Source organism: Actinia tenebrosa, unplaced genomic scaffold (genome assembly GCF_029948245.1).
Source record: "Actinia tenebrosa isolate PJP-AT-01 unplaced genomic scaffold, QUT_ActTen_1.0 PGA_scaffold0__85_contigs__length_37466705, whole genome shotgun sequence".
In the NCBI taxonomy this organism is placed as follows: Eukaryota; Metazoa; Cnidaria; class Anthozoa; order Actiniaria; family Actiniidae; genus Actinia; species Actinia tenebrosa.
Window position 1 is genome coordinate 23,070,278 of NW_028292569.1, and position 22,639 is coordinate 23,092,916.

The 22,639-nt window shown below is 38.2% G+C and overlaps 3 protein-coding genes across 5 annotated transcripts in view; 1 reads left to right on the plus strand and 2 right to left on the minus strand.

Moving 5' to 3' along the window:
• LOC116298837 (anthrax toxin receptor 2) lies at window positions 1-18,594 on the plus strand. 2 transcript variants are annotated; one of them, XM_031707410.2, is made up of 19 exons: window positions 1-233; window positions 1,070-1,147; window positions 1,483-1,554; window positions 2,109-2,190; window positions 6,578-6,602; window positions 6,887-6,960; window positions 7,579-7,647; window positions 7,749-7,832; window positions 8,129-8,189; window positions 8,284-8,382; window positions 10,929-10,998; window positions 11,562-11,658; window positions 12,156-12,257; window positions 12,485-12,538; window positions 12,792-12,872; window positions 13,094-13,150; window positions 13,627-13,707; window positions 13,947-14,030; window positions 16,446-18,594. In XM_031707410.2, the coding sequence occupies exons 1-18, from the start codon at window positions 100-102 to the stop codon at window positions 14,022-14,024; spliced, it is 1,398 nt and encodes a 465-aa protein (XP_031563270.1). In that variant the 5' UTR covers window positions 1-99; the 3' UTR covers window positions 14,025-14,030; window positions 16,446-18,594. The 2 variants fall into 2 exon arrangements, with proteins under 2 accessions (XP_031563270.1, XP_088892288.1); XM_089036162.1 differs by lacking the exons at window positions 6,578-6,602; window positions 6,887-6,960; window positions 7,579-7,647; ... (10 more) ...; window positions 13,947-14,030; window positions 16,446-18,594 and adding an exon at window positions 2,950-6,445.
• Window positions 14,721-16,085, minus strand: LOC116298863 (F-box/LRR-repeat protein 12-like). Its single transcript, XM_031707441.1, has one exon. The coding sequence runs from the start codon at window positions 16,083-16,085 to the stop codon at window positions 14,721-14,723; it is 1,365 nt and encodes a 454-aa protein (XP_031563301.1).
• LOC116298847 (stress-activated protein kinase JNK) overlaps window positions 18,255-22,639 on the minus strand; it is a 13,256-nt gene continuing 8,871 nt past the window's right edge. For both annotated transcript variants that reach the window (XM_031707421.2, XM_031707430.2), the window contains one exon: window positions 18,255-20,701. In XM_031707421.2, coding sequence (XP_031563281.1) covers window positions 20,671-20,701 — 31 coding nt within the window. In that variant the 3' untranslated portion in view covers window positions 18,255-20,670. The remainder of the gene's footprint in view (window positions 20,702-22,639) is intronic.

Below are 22,639 nucleotides of genomic sequence, written 5' to 3' on the forward strand. Positions count from 1 at the left end.
TACTGCTTCAAGTAATCAGCGGGAAAACCCTGCCTGTTGACTTTATAAAGGCACTCAAGAACCCTCCACGTTAATCATACCAAGGTCATTACACCAAAGATGGCTTTCCATCGAGTTAAGATACTGTCTATTTACGTATCTATCTCGTTTCTTCTTCTTTGCTGTTCGTTTGCGACAAGCCAGTCTAATCCAAAATGCCTTGGAGCCTTCGATATATACTTCATTCTAGATAAGTACGTAATCTACTCTTCTCTTTTCGACGTTCACTTTGGTTTTCTTAGTAAGAACAGCTTCGATAGTGAGTGAAGCTGATAAAAAAAGAAAGCAGCAAAAAGAAAATCAAAAAGTGATCAAAACTGGTGCTAAACCTGTTAAGCCGTTCTAAAGTGAAAGTATTTAGAATGCTTAAACGGCCCGGCGCGCCAGCATGAAATATTATTTTCCGAAGGATCGAACGATCTAGCTTCGATAGTGAGTGAAGCTGATAAAAAAAGAAAGCAGCAAAAAGAAAATCAAAAAGTGATCAAAACTGGTGCTAAACCTGTTAAGCCGTTCTAAAGTGAAAGTATTTAGAATGCTTAAACGGCCCGGCGCGCCGGCATGAAACATTATTTTCTGAAGGATCGAATGAATCGAATTCATCAATGCTATTACAAATAACGAATGAAACTTTTATTTAATGGGGTCACATCGATCTTCAAAAATTAATGGTTATTCATTAACCGCAAAGGAATATTCATTGAAACGAAGAAGCATTGTCATTAGGGCGAACAGGCATACAATAAGGCGAACGGAGTCTCAATAGTGCGATGGAACTTTCATTAAGAAATTTAGCATTGAATTTGACGTTCATGAAAATATGTTTGCGTGGGTTCATTACCGTTAGTCAAACTTTCATTAGCGTTTTGGTGCAGACAATAAAATACAACACACATTCAATACAGCGTTTTGGACATTTATTTACGCAATACAATATATTGTTATTCCTAAGACTTTGTAGGCTTTTGAAAAAGTTGACTATCTTGAGCTGGTTTTGCAACTTAACAAATGATCTCATCCTTTCCTTTAGATCAGGAAGTGTCCCCCTTCTTGACTTCCAGGGTGGGACTGTCAGCTTTGTCGAGAACGTTACACAAAGCTTCATAAGGTAATCATGATACAAACGTTTTCAATTGATTTCTCTATTGGTGCTTGATTGTTTACTCATTTACTCATGTCACGCTAGCTATTTTCACAAGGATCGCCCAAGAATCTAGGACAGACTTCATTTTTAACACAAAAAACGGTATTATACGTAGAATGATGTAACGGTAGTGCATTCTCTGGCCGGTTTTCTTCTCTCCATAATACCGACTAACGTGAGTTAGCTGTGCCGTTGTGTCTTAGATTTGCAGCCCATATTTTGTTGTAAAGTTCGATATGAAGAAAGACCAAACCGTATATTTCTAGCCACGCAATCTAAATATCTTCTTTGTGTTTCAGCCCCAATCTCGGCATTTCATTCATCACATTTTCCAATGAAGCGGAAGTCATACTGAAGTTGACTAAAAACAGGTATCATACTTAGCAATTATTCGCCAAAGGCGAAGTGAATATCGGGGAATATTTACCGAGACGCGAGTCTTCGAGCGGCGAGGTAAATATTCTCCATATTCACTGAGGCGAATAATTATTTTAGCATATACCAACTTGTGTACAGAGTAACTTATTTTTATATACAATAATTCAATAAAAAGAAACAAAAAAACAGAAACTTTTAGCAAAACATTTAGAAAAACTTTTAGGGCATACTTCGTTGCCTTCAGTAGTATTGATAGATAGGAATGGTATTTACTTTCATTTTTTCAAATAAATAGACGATAGCAAATAAACGATTGCCGGCAGATGCCATTTTGTTGCCGACTCGATATTCCGAGATTCAGAGGTGAATATCGTACAATATTCACCTCCAATTAACCAATGATCGCGCGCGTTCTTAGGAAGTACACAAGTTGGTATATGCTAATTCATTTTATTCTGGCGAAGTGGGAGTTCGTCAGGATAGTTCTAGTCGCTTTACCTGCCTGCGAATGGTTTGAGAGCTCACACTTTTACCATTTTTTTTTAAGAACAAAAATCGCCAAGGGGCTCGATGATCTTCGTCGTGTGGACCCCGACGGATCGACGTATCTTGCTGGAGCTATCAAAAAGGTAAGGGTTGATATTATGCCGGCTTGACTTCGGTCGCAAGTCACGCCATAGTAACTCCAAAAGCGCTAGTTGCTGTAACGTAAGCTGTGCCAACCTACCATAGATCGATTCGCTCATCAAACAAAGCAGCTTGACAAAAACTAATGTGAATAATGTTGGCAAATTAGCATCACAATGCCAATGATTGTAAACACCAACTAACGCTATAGACCCTGATATATATAGGCCCTAATATACACCCAACATATTCGCCCAATAAAGTCTAACAAACCACATTCCAATAACTCCACTAATGAATAAAACCCCAAATGCATCGATAGACCATGCAATTATACAAACCCCAATATACATGCATCGACAGACCAATTATACCAACCCCAATATACATGCATGGATAGACCATGCAATTATACAAACCCCAATATACATGCATCGATAGACCAATTATACAAACCCCAATATACGTGCATCGATAGACCATGCAATTATACAAACCCCAATATACATGCATCGATAGACCATGCAATTATACAAACCCCAATATACATGCATCGATAGACCATGCAATTATACAAACCCCAATATACATGCATCGATAGACCATACAAACCCCAATATAATGATAATGATAATGTGATGCACCTGAGTGGTTGCACGCCTTTCGAATTGCTCAATTTTATAGTTCATTTTTACAGTATTTTATCGTTTTATTTATGTTTCTTTACTGGCACCTGTACGTTTATTATGTTGTTCATCAAGCCTATGGATTCTTGGAGTCATTTTGGATGTTTTACTACAACTTCTGCTGTGATACCTACATCAGTACTGGATCATCGATACTCCCATTGTTATTCTTCTTCATACATGAAGGCAATCAACAAGTTTATTTCCCAGCACAAGCTGCTACCAAGACTTTCATCTGAGGTTTACACATCTATCAAGAACCTTAGTATTCAACGAAATCGACGTGGTTCTGGAAAAAAGCTGATTTCTTCAGTCTCAGTGATTCCTACGCGGATTTCTAATGATGAATCTAATTATTATTCAAGAACAGACTTGAACTTTCGTTTTGCTAATTTCAACAATTTAACTTTTGTGTCTTGTCATGATGATAAACAGACGATTCCAGTGAGGATTACTATTCATCACCAATACTCTCGGGAGATTACACCTGTTGTTAATGCAAATAGTTTCTCTATGCCTACACGTTCCACAGCTCCTGAATTCAAGCGTAACTCTTTGGAACTTTGCTTACTTAACTCAAGATCTGTCAGAAACAAAGCGTTGCTGATTAATGATTTTGTAAATGACTGTACCATCGATATCATGGCTATAACTGAAACATGGCTCAATTCTGCTGGAGATGAAGCAAGTATTGCTGAGCTTTGCCCTGAAGGATTCCAGTTTATACACTCTCCTAGAGAGAACAATATGCGTGGTGGAGGTGTTGGCCTTCTTTATAGGGACAATCTTCAAATTAAAAAGGAACTTTGTCACTCATTTTCATCATTCGAATGCCTTGAAATTTTATTAACTAATTTAACTAAGGTCAGGATTTTTGTCATCTATCGTCCACCGCCTTCACAAGTTAACGGCTTGTCAGTTTCGGCATTTCTTGAAGAATTTTCTGATTTTTTGGAGCAAGTTGTACTTTTTCCTGAAACCATACTCCTTCTGGGAGACTTCAATTTCCATGTTAATGATGTCAATGATCCTTCAGCAAGGAGGTTTCTGGACCTTCTGGACTCTTTCGACCTTAAACAGCATGTTCTTTGTTCTACTTTCCATAGTGGTCATACTCTTGATCTGATGATTACTCGCTCTGATGATTCTTTACTATCTGACATTCACATGTCCGATATAATCATTTCTGACCATTGTCCTGTTCTTTGTCACTTAGATCTTGTCAAGCCTCTTAACAAAACAAAAGTTATTTCTTTTTGTAATTTGAAATCTATCTGTCTTGAATCATTTAGGTGCGAAATTAGTGGTGCTTTTGCTCATGTTGACAATTCTGATCTGTCTAAGCTGGTATCTCATTATCATGATGCACTTTCCTCTGCGATTGATTCTCATGCTCCGCTTAAGCGTAAGGCCATTACTGTCCGAACTAAAAAAGCGCCCTGGTACAACCATGAAATTGACTCTCAGAAAAAGTTGAGGCGAAGGTATGAACGTCGTTGGAGAGCGACAGGACTTGCTTCAGACAAAGTACTATTTTCTAGGCAATGCGCTGTTGTTAACAAGATGCTGTTTTCTTCTAAACAGCAGTTTTTCAGTAGTGTTATCGCCGATAATGGAAATGACCAACGTGCTCTTTTTAAGATTGTGTCCGGGCTACTCCAGCCTAAACAAAGCTTACAGTATCCTCCTAGTTCTGACGACACCTGTCTGGCAAATTCTTTCATCCAGTTCTTTTCTAATAAGATTGAGCGTATCAGACAGGACATTTTTAAAATTCTTCCTGTTCAGCATCGACTCGAACCAGATCCTGTTAATTGTTCTTCTGTTTTTCAAAATTTCGACACTCTAGGCTATGATGAGGTTTCACATTTAGTTGGGTCCACAGCTAAGTCATGTAGCCTAGACCCTATTCCTGCTTCTCTTCTTATGGAATGTCTTGATCTTTTAATTCCAGTGTTTATAAATATTATTAATCTATCTCTCTCCCAGGGCGTATTTCCTGATTCTCTCAAGATTGCTAAACTGACACCTATTCTTAAAAAACCGAATGCTGACTTTGAAGTTTTTTCTAATTTTCGACCTGTTTCTAATCTACCATTTATCTCTAAACTAATTGAAAAGGCTGTTGCTCATCAGTTGAATGATTATTTAACTAAATATAATCTGCACGATCCACTTCAGTCGGCTTACAAAGCCATGCATAGTACTGAGACAGCTTTGGTTCTAATTCATAACGACATCCTTCAATCTATTGATGCTGGTAACTGTGTCATCCTTATTTTTCTTGATATGTCAGCTGCTTTTGATACTGTCGTTCATGATACTTTACTGGATAGACTTGCTAATCGGTTTGGTATTGGTGATGTTGTTTTAAGCTGGTTTAGATCCTACCTGTCTAATAGGAAGCAATTTGTAGGTATTAATGAATGTTCATCTTCCCTTTGCAATCTTGATGTTGGGGTACCGCAAGGCTCTGTACTAGGCCCGGTTCTTTACTTGCTTTACACATCTCCACTGGCAGATATTCTTAAGCGACACAATCTCAGTTATCATTTTTACGCCGATGATTCTCAGCTTTATTTATCTTTTAAAGGCAATGATCAGTTTGCTCAATCTAGGCAATCTTTAGAAGAGTGTCTATCTGATATTTCTGAATGGATGCTTGTTAATGGACTGAAGTTAAACCACGATAAAACGGAGCTGATGTGTATCCACTCTAGGTTTCAAGACTGTCCTTTGTTGACTGAGATTCAAGTCTGCGGGAACATAATTGTCCCTTGTTTATCAGCTGTTAATCTTGGAGTGGTTTTTGATGACCGTATGACTGGTGAACTCCAAGTTAGCAATATCTGTAAATCCTCCTACTTCCACCTAAGGAATCTGTCTGCTATTCGTAAATATTTAACCGTTGATTCTGCTCAGACAGTTATTCATGCTTTTATTTCTTCTAAACTTGACTATTGCAATGCTCTCTTGTATGGATTACCTAAATATCTTGTTGAGAGGTTGCAAAGAATACAGAACTCTGCAGCTCGTATTGTCACCTTCACTAAGAAATTCGATCATATCACTCCTGTGCTGGTTGATCTTCACTGGTTACCTGTTCACTACCGAGTCATTTTTAAGCTGCTGCTGTTAACTTACAAGGCCTTGAATGGCCTTGCTCCTTCATATTTGTCTGATCTTTTGACCTATCGCTCCTCCAGTTATTCTCTACGCTCTGTCTCTAATAAACTCCTCGTTGAGCCTAAAGCTAGGCTTAATACTTATGGTTTCAGATCCTTCTCCTTTTCTGCTCCAAGACTGTGGAATAGGCTTCCCTTAGAGATTCGTTTAAGTTCAACAGTTGCTAGTTTTAAAAATAGACTTAAGACACATTTATTTTCTCTTTTTCTTAATAATAAGGAGTATATTTAAGACTACGTGACTTAGATTTGTTTTATATATTGCAATTATTAATTAGTTTTATCTTTTAAATATTTACATTTTATTCATAATCAATAGGTAAGCATTTTGTAACTATTGTAAATATTCTATCGTAATTTTTTGTGAAGCGCCTTGGACAATTTTGGAGATGAGCGCTATATAAATAAATTATATTATTAATTATATTATATACATGCATCGATAGACCATACAAACCCCAATAGCTTCAACCAGAGCCCGATAGACGCCGATTGATTTTCTGTGTTTTATTTTCCAGGCAAATGAACAAATTAGGAATCTCGGTACGTAGGTAGACCATAATAATCCACATCGATGAAAGTGTGAGAAAATAATAAAAAAACAGCGCATGCGCAATTTTGATTTCACTTGATTTCCTAAGCCAACAATCTCAATGACATGCGCGGAATCGTAGTAGAGACAAGATCACATTTATTCGTAGACTTCAATCCTCGTACCCAGAGCATGTGTCTTTGGGATGTCATGGAAACACTTTGAACAACGTCCACCAAAAGTTATATTGTTGTGACGCATTTTATTGATAATAATGACGTATTCTTTTGATCAGGTAAACAGACTGCCAGTGTCATACTTATTCTGACTGATGGAGTTCTCGGCGATGGTACAGCGTCATATGACCAGGTTAGTATAACAGATTGATAACGAGAGACTTAAAACCAAGAGGAAATGAAATAAAAGAAAGGATCTCTGGTATTGATGCTTGTAACCATGATAGGCATCGTTTGATGGTATTTTTAGAATCCTATTTGCCATTGTTACTGCTCGCGCTGAACGCTGTTGCTCACTTCTAAAAATAGCATCAAAAGGTGTTCATGCATGATGCGGTGAGCGTTGCGTGACGACACTAATAGCGGCTGCGTAGGAAACTAGGGGCGCTGCATGGGATTCCTTCTCAAAACTCATAAACTTCATTGTTGTGCGTTTAGAACTAAGAGTTTAACGGGGATTTGTAATAACAGTTTATTTCTTCCTCCGAAGCAAAAAAGACCGTTTATTGAGTTTGGGAGAGCGTGCCAAAATTGACCTCATGTTGTTGCACTGCTGTCCTTGTTAATATTGCGCGAATATCCTATCAGAAGCCTATAAATATGACAAGAGAGACCTTTAGCATCAAGGTTACCACTAGGGATCAGGCCCAGAAACACTCCCGCAAACACGGAGAAACACACAGCAGTGACAACTTACGGACTGTCTTTTAGTAATCCTTAGTATTTATGTAAATGATTCATGTAATTTCAGGCGAACATTTCAAGGCAGCTCGGAGCATCAGTTATAGCTGTTGGCGTCGCCAATTATGAAGTAGACCAGGTAAATATGAGTTAAGCCATTTTACTCATTTTAACTGGTTATCCTCACATCTTATCTTGCCTTCCAACCTTTTCTTGCTCGTTGGTTTTCTTAATTTATAGCTGAAAAAGTTGGCAAGCAAGCCATCAGAACAGCACGTCTTTACTGGCCCAAGCTACGAGTCTCTCACGAACATGATTGATTCTGTAAGTTTTTTTGTTCAAAATCTGAAGCAAACTGAGTTCAGTTTATTTTCTGTTGGGCATGACAACGCGCGAAACGATTCAAACATTCATAGATAAGGGCTACTGGGCCTACTAGGGGGCTACTAGGCTCGTAGCAGTTCGGGCTGTTATTGAGGGGGGATTTATTCAACGCGAATCGACCATGTTACTTTAGTTGCTGTTAAACATTATAGGAGGGCAAACAACCCAACGTTTGCAGTGACGGACGGTAACTCCATTCATTCATCTCATGCTACAATACTTTCTCTTCCTCACAGATTATCAACAAATCTTGCATCGAAATTCTGTCTGCCAATCCAACACAAGTCTGTACAAGAGGTATGTGTGCTTTGACTTTATCCCTTTGTCGGAGCAAATTGTTAATATTCTCATGGTTGCTCACTTTTCTATTTCATTTGCGGTTATTTTTCAGCGCCATACGCGGTCACATTGTATGGTAATGGCTTTGATAAAACAGACAATAAAAGCAACGTCATCTGTAGCTACAGTTTCAACGACACGTACCGCAGAGGTAAGAACTAATACTGACCAAATACAAGTCCTTACCTTGCCTAAGGTTTTCCTATTAGACCTTTTGCATATAAGACATGTGTCCCGTGTCCCGAAATGTCTCACTTATACCCGGGCATTGTTATTCAGGCACGCGGAAATGAGTATATTCCTCTTACTAGCGGTTTTCATGTCGGCTTTAATATTCCATTTCTGCCATAATTTTGCTTCAGTTTATACCCACGCTGAAAAATGTGTTTTGTATCAATCATTAAAAACAATATGGACTACTTCGACGATACTGCGGCCATTGTGTTAAGGGGCACTTATAAAAAACTTAGCTTGTTTTACAGTTATGGAGTCGATTAGCATTCAATAGATCTTTAACGAACACGAAATGGTTTCAAGTCGAGGCTGGCCTTGATAAAGAAAAGAATCAAGGACCGCCTCCATTTCAAGCGAATTGGGGAAAGGTTTATTCATCGCGAGAGACGTTTTTGGGATATGAATTTGCAAGATGAATGTGAAATGATACCAAAATACCATTTACAACCTGCACTTTTGCGATAAGGCGATCATCTTCAATCGCAATGCATTATGGGGTGTCCAGGGGCAAAGCAAAACAAAAATGTCGGATGCTTGTTATAAAGAAAGTTTTGTGTATTTTGTAAGTGCTTCCACTTCATTGTTGTTAATTTGTCTCTTCATTTACCATTAATTTGTGTTGAATGGAATGCTAATGGTCGCCAATACTATAAAAAATCATATGGTATTTATATTGTTATTTACATTTTATATCTACCACGAGCTAATTTGTGAAAATCCTTACGAAAAGTTTTACGGATATGATGGAAATACTCTACTAGATCTTTGTTTTAAACATTGATGTCTTCGTAACAAAATATCAAAATTTCTTTTGCTTTTAATTTTTCTTACGCAATACATGCACGATTTCAGCTTCCTTTATGGTCCAGTTTCATTTAAATTATACTAGACTAAGTGTCTTTTATACGCCAACTGTATCTATAAAATATCGTTCGAAAAGAAATCTTAAAAATAGAAAAACGAAAAAACAAATGAAACATGTATAAAGGTATCTGTAGACCTTTATCAATAGACCAGTGGTTTCAATAAAGACTAGTCGTGAAACCAGCCTAAGTATGTAGATGACCAGGAGTTTAAGCTACTAAATGGGATAATATTCCAAAATTTTACCGAGAGGAAATAGAAACTAGTAAGCTAAGGTCTACTGATACCTTATTCAGAATCTGAAAGATTTTGCCACTTGGCGACAGCTTTCTTATGGACGTCGCGGCTGATTTGACGCTGTCCATCATGCCTAGAAGCATGTCCAGGACGCTATCAATCTTCGACTTTTTGGTGTCCTTCTTGTACTGGAAAGTTTGAGTGACCACAGTCACCATTGTTATTTATCTATCAAAGATATGCCACCACCATTTCCTTTTTTTCTTTGGTCAAATTCCAGTGATTGTTCTGACATTATACCAAATTCTGAATTACAAACACTACCCAGTTTTTCCCTTTGAAATTTTTAGCATGGCTTCAGTGTTTCATAACAATGTTAGTCATTCAGGTTTTGGCCGTGATGAATATCCACTTGACGTCCTGGATTGTTTGGGTGTCTTTGGTCCCGAAATGAACGGTGGTAGAGATTATTACAGCGTCCTTATAAACTCGCCACGAATACTGAATGTTGGTATCTAACCGGGGAAACTATAGAAACATTCGAAGAGATTGTGATAAGGACTTGAGAATACCGATACTGAACTTACAACGTCGTAATGCTGCTGCTCGAGTGCGAAATCAACGCCTAACTATACGAAACAGAAGACGAAGATTTCTAATGAATTAACATTATTGAAACTTTCGTTGTGACAAGGAATAAAAACGAATCCAATCAATCAGTCGCCAACTCATCACTATTCTTCCTCCATTCATTCGTTCATTGAAAACAAAACAAAAGAAGAACATTCCCTCCCACCTCACCCAAATAAAAGAACCGTTAATTTGTATAGTAAGACTGCTCATCAACAATGGCATGTATTCATAGGGTGATAATGATGCTTTTAGAACCCTCATTATCTTATCACGGTGCTTGATAAGTGGGACGTCTTGGTACAACGGACACGTGTCTTATATGCAAAAGGTCTATTACAGACCACATGTTATTCCCTAGAGTAGTCTTTCTTTGTTTAACGGTTGTGTATGAGAAGACACTTGAATATGGATACAACTCAAACAAAGAATCTTAAGGGAATGACACGCGGTCTGAAATGGGAAAACATTACGCCCAAATTAAAGAGGTATATCATGCAAGAATAAGAGTAGTAGTACTTAGAGTGAGTACCATATATCGGTTAAGATGAGATGACTAACAAATTTGAACAAATTAATAAGTGCAAAGTTTTGTAGGTCTACTGAGGTCTACGGAACTTACTAATTTGTGCAACTTTGTGCAATTTCTTTCGTGTTTCATTGATATATTATTGTATGTACTTTAGTATACAAGTACATTGTTAACGGGATTGGAATTTTTTTTCTTTATAGTTCAAACTCCAACAGAAGTGCAGCCAAATCGTCTTGAATGTCCAGGGGTAATAGTGAATGAGACGGGCAGGTAGGTATTTCAAACCGCCCTCGAAAATACGCAATCGTTATCGTCGTAAGTAGCGATCGGAAGACCTACAAATGTATATTTCGATGCTTAACCTTTTTTTATCCCTAATAACAGTGTTCTTTGCCTCTAAGACGCCCAGTTTTGATGTGGTTTTTTTCGTAAGGCTGAGTGAGAGTATTTATTGCATCCAGGGAAGCATGATTGGCGTGCGCTGCTAATGCGTCGCCTCTCACCAATGCGACCCGTGTTGGAGTCCTGCCGGTCTCGGTGTCGTATGCGAGTAAAATTGTTTGTTGATTCTCTCCTGTGCTTCGAGGGTTTTTCCTCCGGGTTCTCTAGTTTTTCCTCCCTCCACAAAAATCAACTTCTAAATTCTAATTTGATTTATCGGCTGCCTTATCAGTTGGGTTGCAAAACCTGTTAGGCATTAAGCCGTCCACCCAGGAGTGGTTAACGCATTAGATTTTAGATTTTAAAACACGTTATACTGAATATTGTAGTGTTCTATAGCATTGCACCGCTGAATGGTGCTTTAACCTTGCTCAATATTCTTTCCTTTCAAGCACGATTATCCTCCAAGTTTCTGTGAATAAGGGACTGACCTTCGTGTCAAGCAATGTAACAATCACATCAGAACATTGCGCACCGGCTACTGAAGCGGTATGTGAAATGACAATCCGTTTACTTTAGATAGTGAACCACGTGTTGGGGGTAGGACAACAAGTATTTTGCTTCTTTCTGCCCTAACAGCAGGGAGTCTGCCCTAACAGCAGGGACACCCTTTCTTCGTGCAAACGACCACTTATAAAAATACCACGTAACTGTAACTGTACATGTGTTCGTGTTTTAACAATGTGCGTAAATAAAATACAAAAAAACTGTGCTTAAATTTAGTGGCAGCGAGTGTGGAGTGTGCGGCCTCTGGCTAGAGACTCTGCACGTACTTCTCGTTCGTATCACGACGTTTAAAAAAAACTTGATTTATTTCATTTATTTTTTATGTTTAACTGTTAGTTTTCTCGTGATTTTCAACCTGCATGATTTCTGTCTCTTTGTAAACTACGTTTCGACGAAAACTTTAGGTTTTATCCTGCCTATTCCTTAGATGAGTAACAATCTAAATCATGTGTTTCACCAATTATCTGTTTATATTTCAGTCATTTGGAATAGATACTAGTTTAGCTATATTACTCGCTGTATTGTCCCTGCTTCTCCTCGCAATTCTTCTATGGTGGTTTGCACCTCTCGCATATAAAAAGGTAATAAATTAAAATGCATAGCTTTGAGCTTTGTCATCTTGTTGTGCGGCACAAATTCCATCGGAAAAACGTGTGATTTCTTCATTGTGTTTACATGTTAGCCTCTTGTGAATGATAGCTTTGAAAGGGCCCATTGATGCTGCGCAAATATATATGAAATAATTCAATTTTGCCCGGTTGTGTTTAACTGACAGTAAATTGACTCGCGTCATCATCTTTAAAAACAGAAACCACCAAAGCAGACACCAGCCGCTCCTGTACCGACAACAGCGACTAATGTGGTAAGTTTCGCATTTTTCCATGTCGTTTCTTTATCAATCCTCATCGACATGAACGATCGTCATTGTTATGGTTAGTAGCAGTAGCAGTAGCAGTAGCAGTAGCAGTAGCAGTAGCAGTAGCAGTAGCAGTAGCAGTAGCAGTAGCAGTAGCAGTAGCAGTAGCAGTAGCAGTAGCAGTAGCAGTAGCAGCAGCATTACGAATCATTATTTCTCATTATTTCTTCACACCTTTTTCTTGTCACGTATTATACAGGGTCATGGAAAAGGCAAATGGCCGACAGTAGACGCCTCGTATTATGGAGGGGGTGGTGTAGGGGGCATCGCACCTGTCAAGGTAAGTCACACCAGGAAAGATCGCAAAAAGTTTTTTTTAGCTCTGATGGAAGTCAGGACGCGGCGAACTCACAGATGGAATAGGAATTTAGCTTGTTAGATTGTACGGAGAGGTAACCGTATAAAATATTTCTAATTGAAACGTATAGAAATCAAGACCACATCCTAATGCGCGCCATCAGGCGTCAAGTTCCATTTCAACACTGTTTTTTACTTAAATAGGTCGACTGGGGAGATAAGGGCTCTACTGAAGCAGGATCGAAGCTTGCAAAAGCCAAGGTAGGTATAGTTTACACTATGGGCCTGTTCCAGGGGACACCGTTTGTCTTTTCCCCTTTTACAGTTGGCTAAACTTTCCTCCAAATTGAAAAAATGATGGCGTTCCTTCAAATAGCCCTATGATTCAAATCACGTTCTATACTCGTTACAAATGTCCCGCGCAAAATTGGATAGGCCAATTCCAATAGAGGTTTTGCACCATCACGTGACGGCAGCCATGTTAGATGGCAGGATCAATACAATCGTTTTACGAGAAAGAATTCAATTCCCAAGAGCAAAGGAATTTTATTGTCCTGCCATCTAACCACAGGCAGTACAAGCTGTATTATGGCGCCGGCACGTGATGGTGCAAAACCTATATATAGCAGTGACGGGCATGCGCGCGACAGAAAGAAAAAAAAGAAAGAGATTTATGTGAAAGTGAGAAGTGAATATTGTGACAATAAGGTCGTCAAAAAATGCCATTATTTACACAGGGAGCAAAAACAAGGACTGATGCCGAAGGAGGAAGCGGAGGATCAGGGGGGAGGTCCAGGGGATTTATGGCTACTGTACGAGTAAGTAACACATTTCTATACAAATCTAGTGTTTGCTTTTATACTTTTTGATCCATTCAAGCAGAGAGTTTTAGAGTTTTTGGCTCTCTGTGCAGTGTTAGAAAGGCGTGTTATTTTGATTGGACCTCTTGAGAGGCTAATGTGATTGGTCGAGAAAGCAAGCCATCTTACTGTGATAGAATTAGAACAGCAAGCTATACTGTCATAATATTCAACGCAGAATCTATCAATGCTTTCAGGCTGGGATTGCTGGATTGTTTTCTTGGACATCGCGAGCGTATCAGCGTGTAGCGTCTCACAGACCTCGTCGTGGATGACAAAATGTATGTATTGTGTTTTGATTGCCCATTAATTATAGACTCCTTGCAAGCAGCACGTCGGAATGCAGCTCAATTTGGAGGACATAACAATAGGTTTCCAATTCTCAGGAGATTGAAATTCTTTTGTTTTGTCCTCCAAATTGAGCTGCATTGACGTCACATGCAAGAAGTCTATAGATTAGTTTTAATGTCATTATGATGGTGGAAAGAAGGGCTATAATTACTTGGTGAGTAAAAAAAAGAAGAGATAAAAATAAAAATGAAAGCGAAAACAAACGAAAACAAAGAGAAAAGACGACATTATGAAATTCAATCTCAAAAGCTAAATTTCTTGTATTAACAAAAAAATCATGGATGCCATTCCATGCACAAGCGTTTGTCTCTTGAGATTCTATTTGTCCCATAGTTTGATATATAACATCAAATGCACCATTTAGATACATTTGAAGGATTCTTATGTCAGTCACAACCGATTGAGAAGTTCCAAGCAAACTTCAAAATTCTGTCACAAGAGCTGCCAGGCATCTTTGATTCCTTATCCTTCTCGTGCGCGCAATGCGCACCGCATCAGTACCTACTCACACCTAAAATCTATACATATCCAGTTTCGATAGTCATGCTTTTCAGTACACACCATTTAGTATAGTTCATTGAACTATCTCTAAGAACAAGAAGTCCCAGGTCAGTGATTAACTATCGCCATCCCATCCGTTGATCAAGACTCCAGTCCCTCATGTATATTGGCGTTGGCCAGTATGTATATCTGTTAAGCAGTTCACTATTCAGCACCATCCCTTCGTTGTCGATAGGAAAGTTCGCAACTATGAAAACTTGCGAGTCTTGAGGAATAAGGTCCATGATCTTCGGTGTGATCAATCTACAGTGATGCATTCGAAGATAGAGCAATGCTTCGTGTTCGATAGCAAAGTATCCCAGAGCCGTGTCGGTAACCGAGCCACTGTAACTCATGTCTAAAATCTCAAGGGTTTGGTTTCTTGTTGCGGACATGACATAGAGTAGGTCGTCAGTTACAGCATGACCATAGCCAACACAACAAAGTCTTAAATAGCGTAGCTTTGATAAGTGAGGTAACATTGCTTTAAGCCCCTCGGAACTTAAATGTCGGCACCAAGACAGGTCGACTTCCGTCAGCGCCGAATTCTCCCAATCTACAGCTCTTAGCGCGCTGTCATTCACACAAGTGCCATCAAGAACTAGTGATGTTAGGAGAGGACACGACGCGATCAAAAGTGCAAGAGAAGCGCCCTGAAATGTGTTGCACCTTCTGAGGCAAAGAGAGCGAAGTGATTTGCTGTAAAGTGCTATGTCACTTATCATCGTATCAGTAAGTGCAACACAGTAACTGAATTCGAGGACTCTTACGTTTGACAGTCGTGGAAACACCGCATCTAAATCGTTAGATACGATCAAGCTCGTAATACAATGATCACTCAGTCCAAGATTCTCCACTTGTCGCACGTTTTGTGCGATTACCTGAAACGCGCTCTCATCCCCTGAGCTGTGGCGCAGATCTAAAGTCGATAGTCCATTGGGAAAGCAGTTCTCGGTGGCGTTGAAATTTTCAAGGAACGTCACTGATTCCAAGCAGAGTACCTTGAGCTTCGGACAGTCCTTAGTGAGAATCTGAAAGACTCTAGGTGACAGGCTCAATCCACCGAGGTTCAGTTTCTGTAAGAGCGGGATCATACGCGATCGTATTAGTCGAGTGAGTCGGATCTCGTCTAGTGTAGTATGGAAACGCCGTAGATCTACGCTCTCCCATAACGAGCTGTCATAAGCTACGCGTTTCCAAGCTTCGCACACACTTGCCACCTTGCAAACTTGTTCTTCGGGTAAATAGGAGAAGACTTTGAGTAGAACGGTGTCTGGCAGTGCCTTCATGGGTGGCGATAGATCATCGGGTGGTGAGGTCTTTTTCTTGTCTTGTCTTTCTTTTCGTTCACATATTTCCAATGTGCTATCATCTTTATGCTTAATTTCATTTTCCCCTGTGTTCCTCTCAGTTACCCCAACCTTCTCGTTACCCTGGTCATTCATATCTCTTTCTTCTTAACCATTATCATTCAATTCTCGTCTGAGACTTGAATTCTGTGACTCTATCCATCGATATATTAATTAATGACGTCATAAGACGCACGCGCTTAGCCTTTCTTGGCGCGCGCGCACTTGCAACTTCTTGCATGTCTTATTGGAAGATTCATGGATCTTCTTATGATCTATGGAAGGTTCAAGAACCACCGTCATAATTTTTTGCGATAAAGAGCGGACTTCTTAGAGCCACGTACGTTTTTGAATGCTATTCAATAGAACCTTCCAAAATACCTATAGCAAAATTTTCGCGCACCCATGATATGAAATGCATGGCCGCCGAATAAGTTTGTTTTCTTTTTATTTCAGTACTTGTATTCAAGAGGCTGACTTATCTAATTTCCTACCCGCCAATAACGTGTGAGTAACGTAACTCTGACCTCTTGACGAGCCTGTTGTCATGGAAATCTATTGAGAGTACTCTGATGCTGTGTTCATCTTTAACTTCATACGTATTGCAGCTTTTTATACTTCTTGTAGTACGTGCCAGTGCCTAAGCGTTCTTTACTCGTTTTTGTTGTAGTAGTGAGAATGCATAATTTTTATTCATTTCTTTACGTTGGCGTAAGGATTGAATTGGTCGTTCGACAACGTCAATCCCCACCCTCCACCCCCCAGTATCCCATTATTCTTACTGCGTACATTGGTGAATGCCATTCTGTCGACCACGCCCAGTAAGAATAACAAGGTCTGGGGTAGAGTAGTTACTTCCAGTGGTAGTACGTATTTGGTTGACAGTGCGCATGCGCATTTTACCACTTTGAAGAGTTTTAGTGTTGTAGCGTGTTGTGACAATCAGCTGTCATATTACCCTATAAAACATAGAATATTATTTGCAATAAATCAGACGCTTCAAGTGCTTCCTGGTCACTTAAGACCGAGAAGCACTGGTTCGAGAGAAGCCTCAATGCGCATTTTACCACTTTGAAGAGTTTTAGTGTTGTAGCGTGTTGTGACAATCAGCTGTCATATTACCCTATAAAACATAGAATATTATTTGCAATGAATCAGACGCTTCCAGTGCTTCCTGGTCACTTAAGACTGAGAAGCACTGGTTCAAGAGAAGTCTCGAAGCTTGGTTACCATTCTCGAGTATGTTAAGGCCTTAGTTGAAGCCAGTAATGGCTAGAACCTTTTTATTGTTTTTGTTGGCATGACCACATAACTTTATGATACTAGGATGAAAATGTTTGAGCTAAGGCAGTCACATGACCTTGATCCTCACGTCAAAGCCTTGAATTAAGATGGGGGTGATGGTTATCATCTGTACATAAAATGTAATTGCATATTTTCACTTCTCCTCAGATGTATATGAATCTGCCCTAACTCCTGAACTACCATTGCTCAGTTAGGAGATATTATGCAAAATATGTTATGTGACCTGCTTATTTAATTAAACATAAGCAAATATCCCCTAAATGTGCAATGGTAGTTCAGGTGTTAGGACAGATCCTTATACCCCATAGAGATAAGTGCCCAATCTTGGCAAAGGTTGAGCAAAAGATGACAGCAAAATAGATAAAAAAATGGTTCTAGCCATAAACAGCCTTCAACCCAGGCTTTAACATACTTGAACTAATTTATAGACTTGTAAATAAGCTGCACTCCTGTCATAAGCAAAATGGTTTTATTTCTGTATCTTACGATATATTGCTGGAAATGCTATTAAAACATAGCCAAGTATGGAACAAAAACTTGCAATTATTTGCATTCTAAAACATGTAAATTATTGGTCTGTCCAGCTCCACTCTGCTCGTGTTTACTGTTAGGGAGCTGGATCAGACTGAGCCCATATCTGTATGATCTCGTACCCAGAGCCTACTTGTTAGCCAAATCGTAGGACAATAGCTAGAATAAGAGTGAATTTGCTTTGCCCGCGAAAGAATAGTCAAATCAATACAGGTATTATTAGTAGCAGACACTTATTCCATTATTTTCTTTTGTTTTACTTTGACTGTTAGTCACTTGTTATACAGCTTTGTTTCATGGGCCAAGAAAAATCACAGATATATTAATGTATTTAGTCACCACAGAAAGCCCAAGATATAAATTACTTGACACAGCACTTTCATAAGAAACACCAAGACTTAAAGCAATAAAAAATTGAAATCAAGTGACTGTTCTACTAAAAAAAAGAAGTTTAATCATTTTCTTTGGTTAGCAATTAAATAGGTAAGTATAACTGCTAGAAACTAAATCTTGATCATTAAGAAAATATTTAGCTGGGGGTGCAACTACTGCTGACCCCTCCCCCCATAAGGGGTTGAGATGTTAAGGTAGGGCTATTCTAATGTTACTTCTCCCAAGGGTTCACACAGAACAAATATCATTCCACCACTTTCCATTCAATTAAATAACCTAAAAAAATCAAACTGCAATGCAGTTACAAAGTGTTTCATTGTGCAGTTCCAGAAAATATCCCCACCCCCACCACGGAGGGAATGTGTAAAAGGACCCCTCTAACCCCTGGCATTTCCAATTTTCTTCCATACAAACTCAGTAATGTTGTTCTTTCCCTTAAACCTTTCCCCTCCATAATTTCCAATTTCCTCTGTGGATCAGGTATGGATATTTTCTAGAACTACATATTCTTAAATAATCATCAACTGCCATTTAAAATTAAATTTGGCAAAAATCTTCAACTTCACGGCTTTCCATGACTGGGTGAACCCTGTCAACTCCCAGATGAGGTGGTATAAAGGGTGAGCTACCACTATAATATTGTTCACCCCTCCCCCTTCAGAGAACTGAGGCAATTAAAAGGGTTTGCAGCAATTGCTCAAATTAATGCAATCATGAAATACTTAGCACTAAATATATCTTGTCCCAAATAGTACAAAATAGCGTTCTATCCTATTGTTTCATGAGTGCAAGTTGTTACCATTAAGTGTACTAGTTATATAATGTAGTTCTTTTTGATGGTTATAGTTTTTGCACTTAATAATAGCATAAAATATCAGACTTGTGCTTAGGACTTCCGTGGTTTACTTATTACTTAGACCCAGGATGCTTTTCTTTAACGAAATGGCTCATAAATTATTGTAGTAACTAGTAGTGACAATGAAAAATATAACTATGAAATTAATTTTAATAATAATAATATATTCTCTTTCTGTTTAATGGCATTGTTTTTACAAAGGCTTACAATCACCCAACATCCTTTGCAAGTGCGAATCAGTGGTTGTCAAGACAACATATCCAAAACAAATTTTTGTATCAATTTTTTTATGTTCTTTGGAACTGTTTGAAGTGGTGTTCAGGCTGTTGACCCTTATCTTATCTGAACCCCTTTTGTTGAAAAACAACGAGAGACAGACAGACAGACATGCAACATAAAGACAGACAGACATTGAAGCAGATGAACAAAAAGAGACAGGCATTGATGGATAAACATTTGCAAACATGAAAATAGACCAATACACAGACAAACAGACAGACGGAAAATAATAATGGTAGACAGGCATACAGACATAAACAGACAGACAGACAGACAAACAGACAGGCATACAGACAAGACAGACAGGCATACAGACATAAACAGACAGACGGACAAACAGACAGGCATGCCTGGACATAAACAGACAGACAGACAAACAGACATTGAAATGTCACGAAGCATTTAAAGCTAAGTATGAAGTTCTTTAGTTTTCTACATCCTCCTGCGATAGTTTGGTTTTGAAATTTGGTGAAGCAAACTTAGTGATTGTACTTATTCATGAAATAAAAACTAACTTATTTATAAATCAGTGTGATAGTCAAGCTGACATGGAAATAAGATCCACTAACTTCTATTTAGTCTTACTAACAGTTCAAGGTTTAAGTAAAACCATTCTTACTATCAATGGTTTAAAAAATCACCAACTACAGTAATCAAAGTTGACAGAGTACAGTACGATGAGGAAACTACTAAACAGTGAACCTCTCTTCAAACCAATCAAAACCCATGATTAATGAATCTCATCCAATTTTTACTGAATTGCATCTGCAATATATGATTGGATAAATAGACCCTTTTCTCGTGCATGCACATTCATCCACAAAGAGGTTGTTTCTGCTTTGATAAAATTCAACGTTGTTAGTCATTATTACAGAGTTTTGAAGATTCTTTTCCTCATTCATAAGCATGCACAGTGTTGAGAAAAGAGTCTATTGGGTTAAAAAAAAAACAAACCAGGGCTTAACTAGTTTAATAGTTATGATTAAGTTGATCTGTGTACCTCATCTAGTATTAGTTCTTTATGACAGTCGCCGTTGTACAACTCTCACTCTCTACATTCGACAAGAATACTTAACTCTTAGCTAAGTAGCTTTTCATTCTTTTTATGTATAAAACTATTTCACCTTGCAATATTATTCTTTCTCAATGGTTCCAAACAATCTTCCTAAGATGTTCTTCAAGTTTAAACAGTTCTGAAGTAACGGTGACATATATAGGCATTGATGAAATTGTTGCCAAACCAGTAGAGGATATTCTTGGGTTGGTCTTGTGTTGCGCAGTGTTTAATATTGGATTGAGTCTTCAAGGAGTTACGAATCAATCATCACCCTTGATCATCTGTCTGATTCTGAGAATAAAAATAAAACGTTTTTAGCAAGTGTTGAAACCAAGGTCTTGTACTTGGGTCATTTTTGGGCTATGGATCAAGTTCAAACACCCACTGAAGTGGTCAACACAGGTGTCTGTAAAACCAAGACAACAAACCAATGAAGATCGGAATACATGAACAAAGACTACAATATACTAACAAGGTAGAATAAATTAAACCATTATTATAATTATTATTATGTAGAGTTTAGAATCATCAAACTATAAGACGGCAGATTTCCTTTGACTAAGATGGTACACAACATGCCATAGCCATGACGGTACCATGTCTGAGCCCTATATGGTTGGATAAACAGTAACCTTGCACATTGTGATTGGTTTACTTCTTTGCCATTAGAGTGACCACACCTCAATCACCCCACAGTCATAAGAGATCTACTCAGACAAACTGATAATAGTGACCCAGTGTTGTCATGGGATGTTGCCTCAGTCTGGTATTCTTTTACCATAAATTTTTTTCAAGGTAAACTAAAGTGTCATATGACGACACAAAGAGGGGATAAAGCTGTGGGATATGAGTAAGCTGCTTCCATTATGAGTTATGAAAATCACAGTGCTTATAAACTAATAATGAAGGACTTGTGAGTGATCTTTATTTGTGGATGCATACAGTATGCTGTATGTGTTGTTGGTGTAAGAGCATTCATGTTGAAATTTGTTTTAAGTGCAAGATTGACAAATGCATCATATTTTCTTGACCTTCCCATGTAAGGAAAAACCTTTTCTAAGCTAATCTGCATAAGATTATGGGATGAGATCAGAATTAGCTCCGCCTTCTCAAATTCATTCCCACAATGCTATGCACTAGAGAGCACAGGGTCATCAACAGATTACTTTGAATTTCAAAAAGGGGAAGTTAGTATTTTTTACATGAGACCCATTAGAGCGTAGGTGTTAGTAAATTTAATTTTTCAGCGCATTTCAATCACGTGCAAAATCGTAAAATGATTTTTCGAGACATAATAAAGTTTTGGTGGAGGCCAATCAAAGTGGTTCCAAGCATTGTCGGAAAACACAAAGCTTTTAAGGGCACGTGCCTATGGAATGTCATGGAAATGCATTGATTGACGTCCACCAAAACCTACTGTACTTCGTTACGACGGCAAATTGTACAATTTCATGCAAGTGATTGAGAAGCACTGTAAAATAGGTATCAAGCGCTTGTTTTAAAATTCAACAATAAAGCCTCAAATAGTTTAGCGTATCTGATATAATTAGAAAGTTAGGTAATAAAAATAAAATATGGAAGAGAAGCAAAAAGAAAATAAGTGTGAATAATGTGTCAGGAGGCACATTATGGCATTTAGTTATTTATTGACAAAATAATTTATAGAAAATTTGTGTATCATTTTATAAATTCATTATATAATTTGGCTAGTTTTTGCCACATTCAGTTATTTTTATTGAAGGTAAACGTCAGGGTCTTCTCCAATTTTTTTTCAATGTTGGTGAAAAGCAGATGGTTTATTTCTGATGGTCCCCTGAGAGGACTCACATAATTGAAGGGGATTCACTCTTCCTTGGAGTTTGTTTAAACCTTAGAACAACAAACAAGTTACTATTGTGTCAAGGAGAGGAGGAAAGGGCTTTGAGGAGCTTACATAGTAGTTTCTTTTTCTGCCCCTCCCTAGAGGCTTCTAGAGCTGGGAACATTTTGAAGATAAATAGTATTGGAATATATATTTTAGAAAATTTTAATTTTTTTATTTTTTGACTCCTTGCACAATCATTTAGTAATAGAGTGGAGTACAATAGACATTGTCCATTAAAGTCAAAGAAAGTCTATCAGAACTTTGTACACAGACTCTGTACTAGGTCAATACTGGTAAATGAATCCACAATTATAGACCTTTTCTACATGGGGCATTTGCACATGGCATCATTTTACTACTTCTTC

Excerpts from the sequence above, each read along its gene's own strand:
- LOC116298837 (XM_089036162.1), top strand. The coding sequence starts at position 100 with ATGGCTTTCCATCGAGTTAAGATACTGTCTATTTACGTATCTATCTCG. Across the intron at positions 234-1,069 it reads ATATACTTCATTCTAGATAA|ATCAGGAAGTGTCCCCCTTC; the intron begins GTACGTAATCTA and ends CCTTTCCTTTAG. Across the intron at positions 1,555-2,108 it reads CTGAAGTTGACTAAAAACAG|AACAAAAATCGCCAAGGGGC; the intron begins GTATCATACTTA and ends TTTTTTTTTAAG.
- LOC116298863 (XM_031707441.1), bottom strand. The coding sequence starts at position 16,085 with ATGAATGACCAGGGTAACGAGAAGGTTGGGGTAACTGAGAGGAACACA.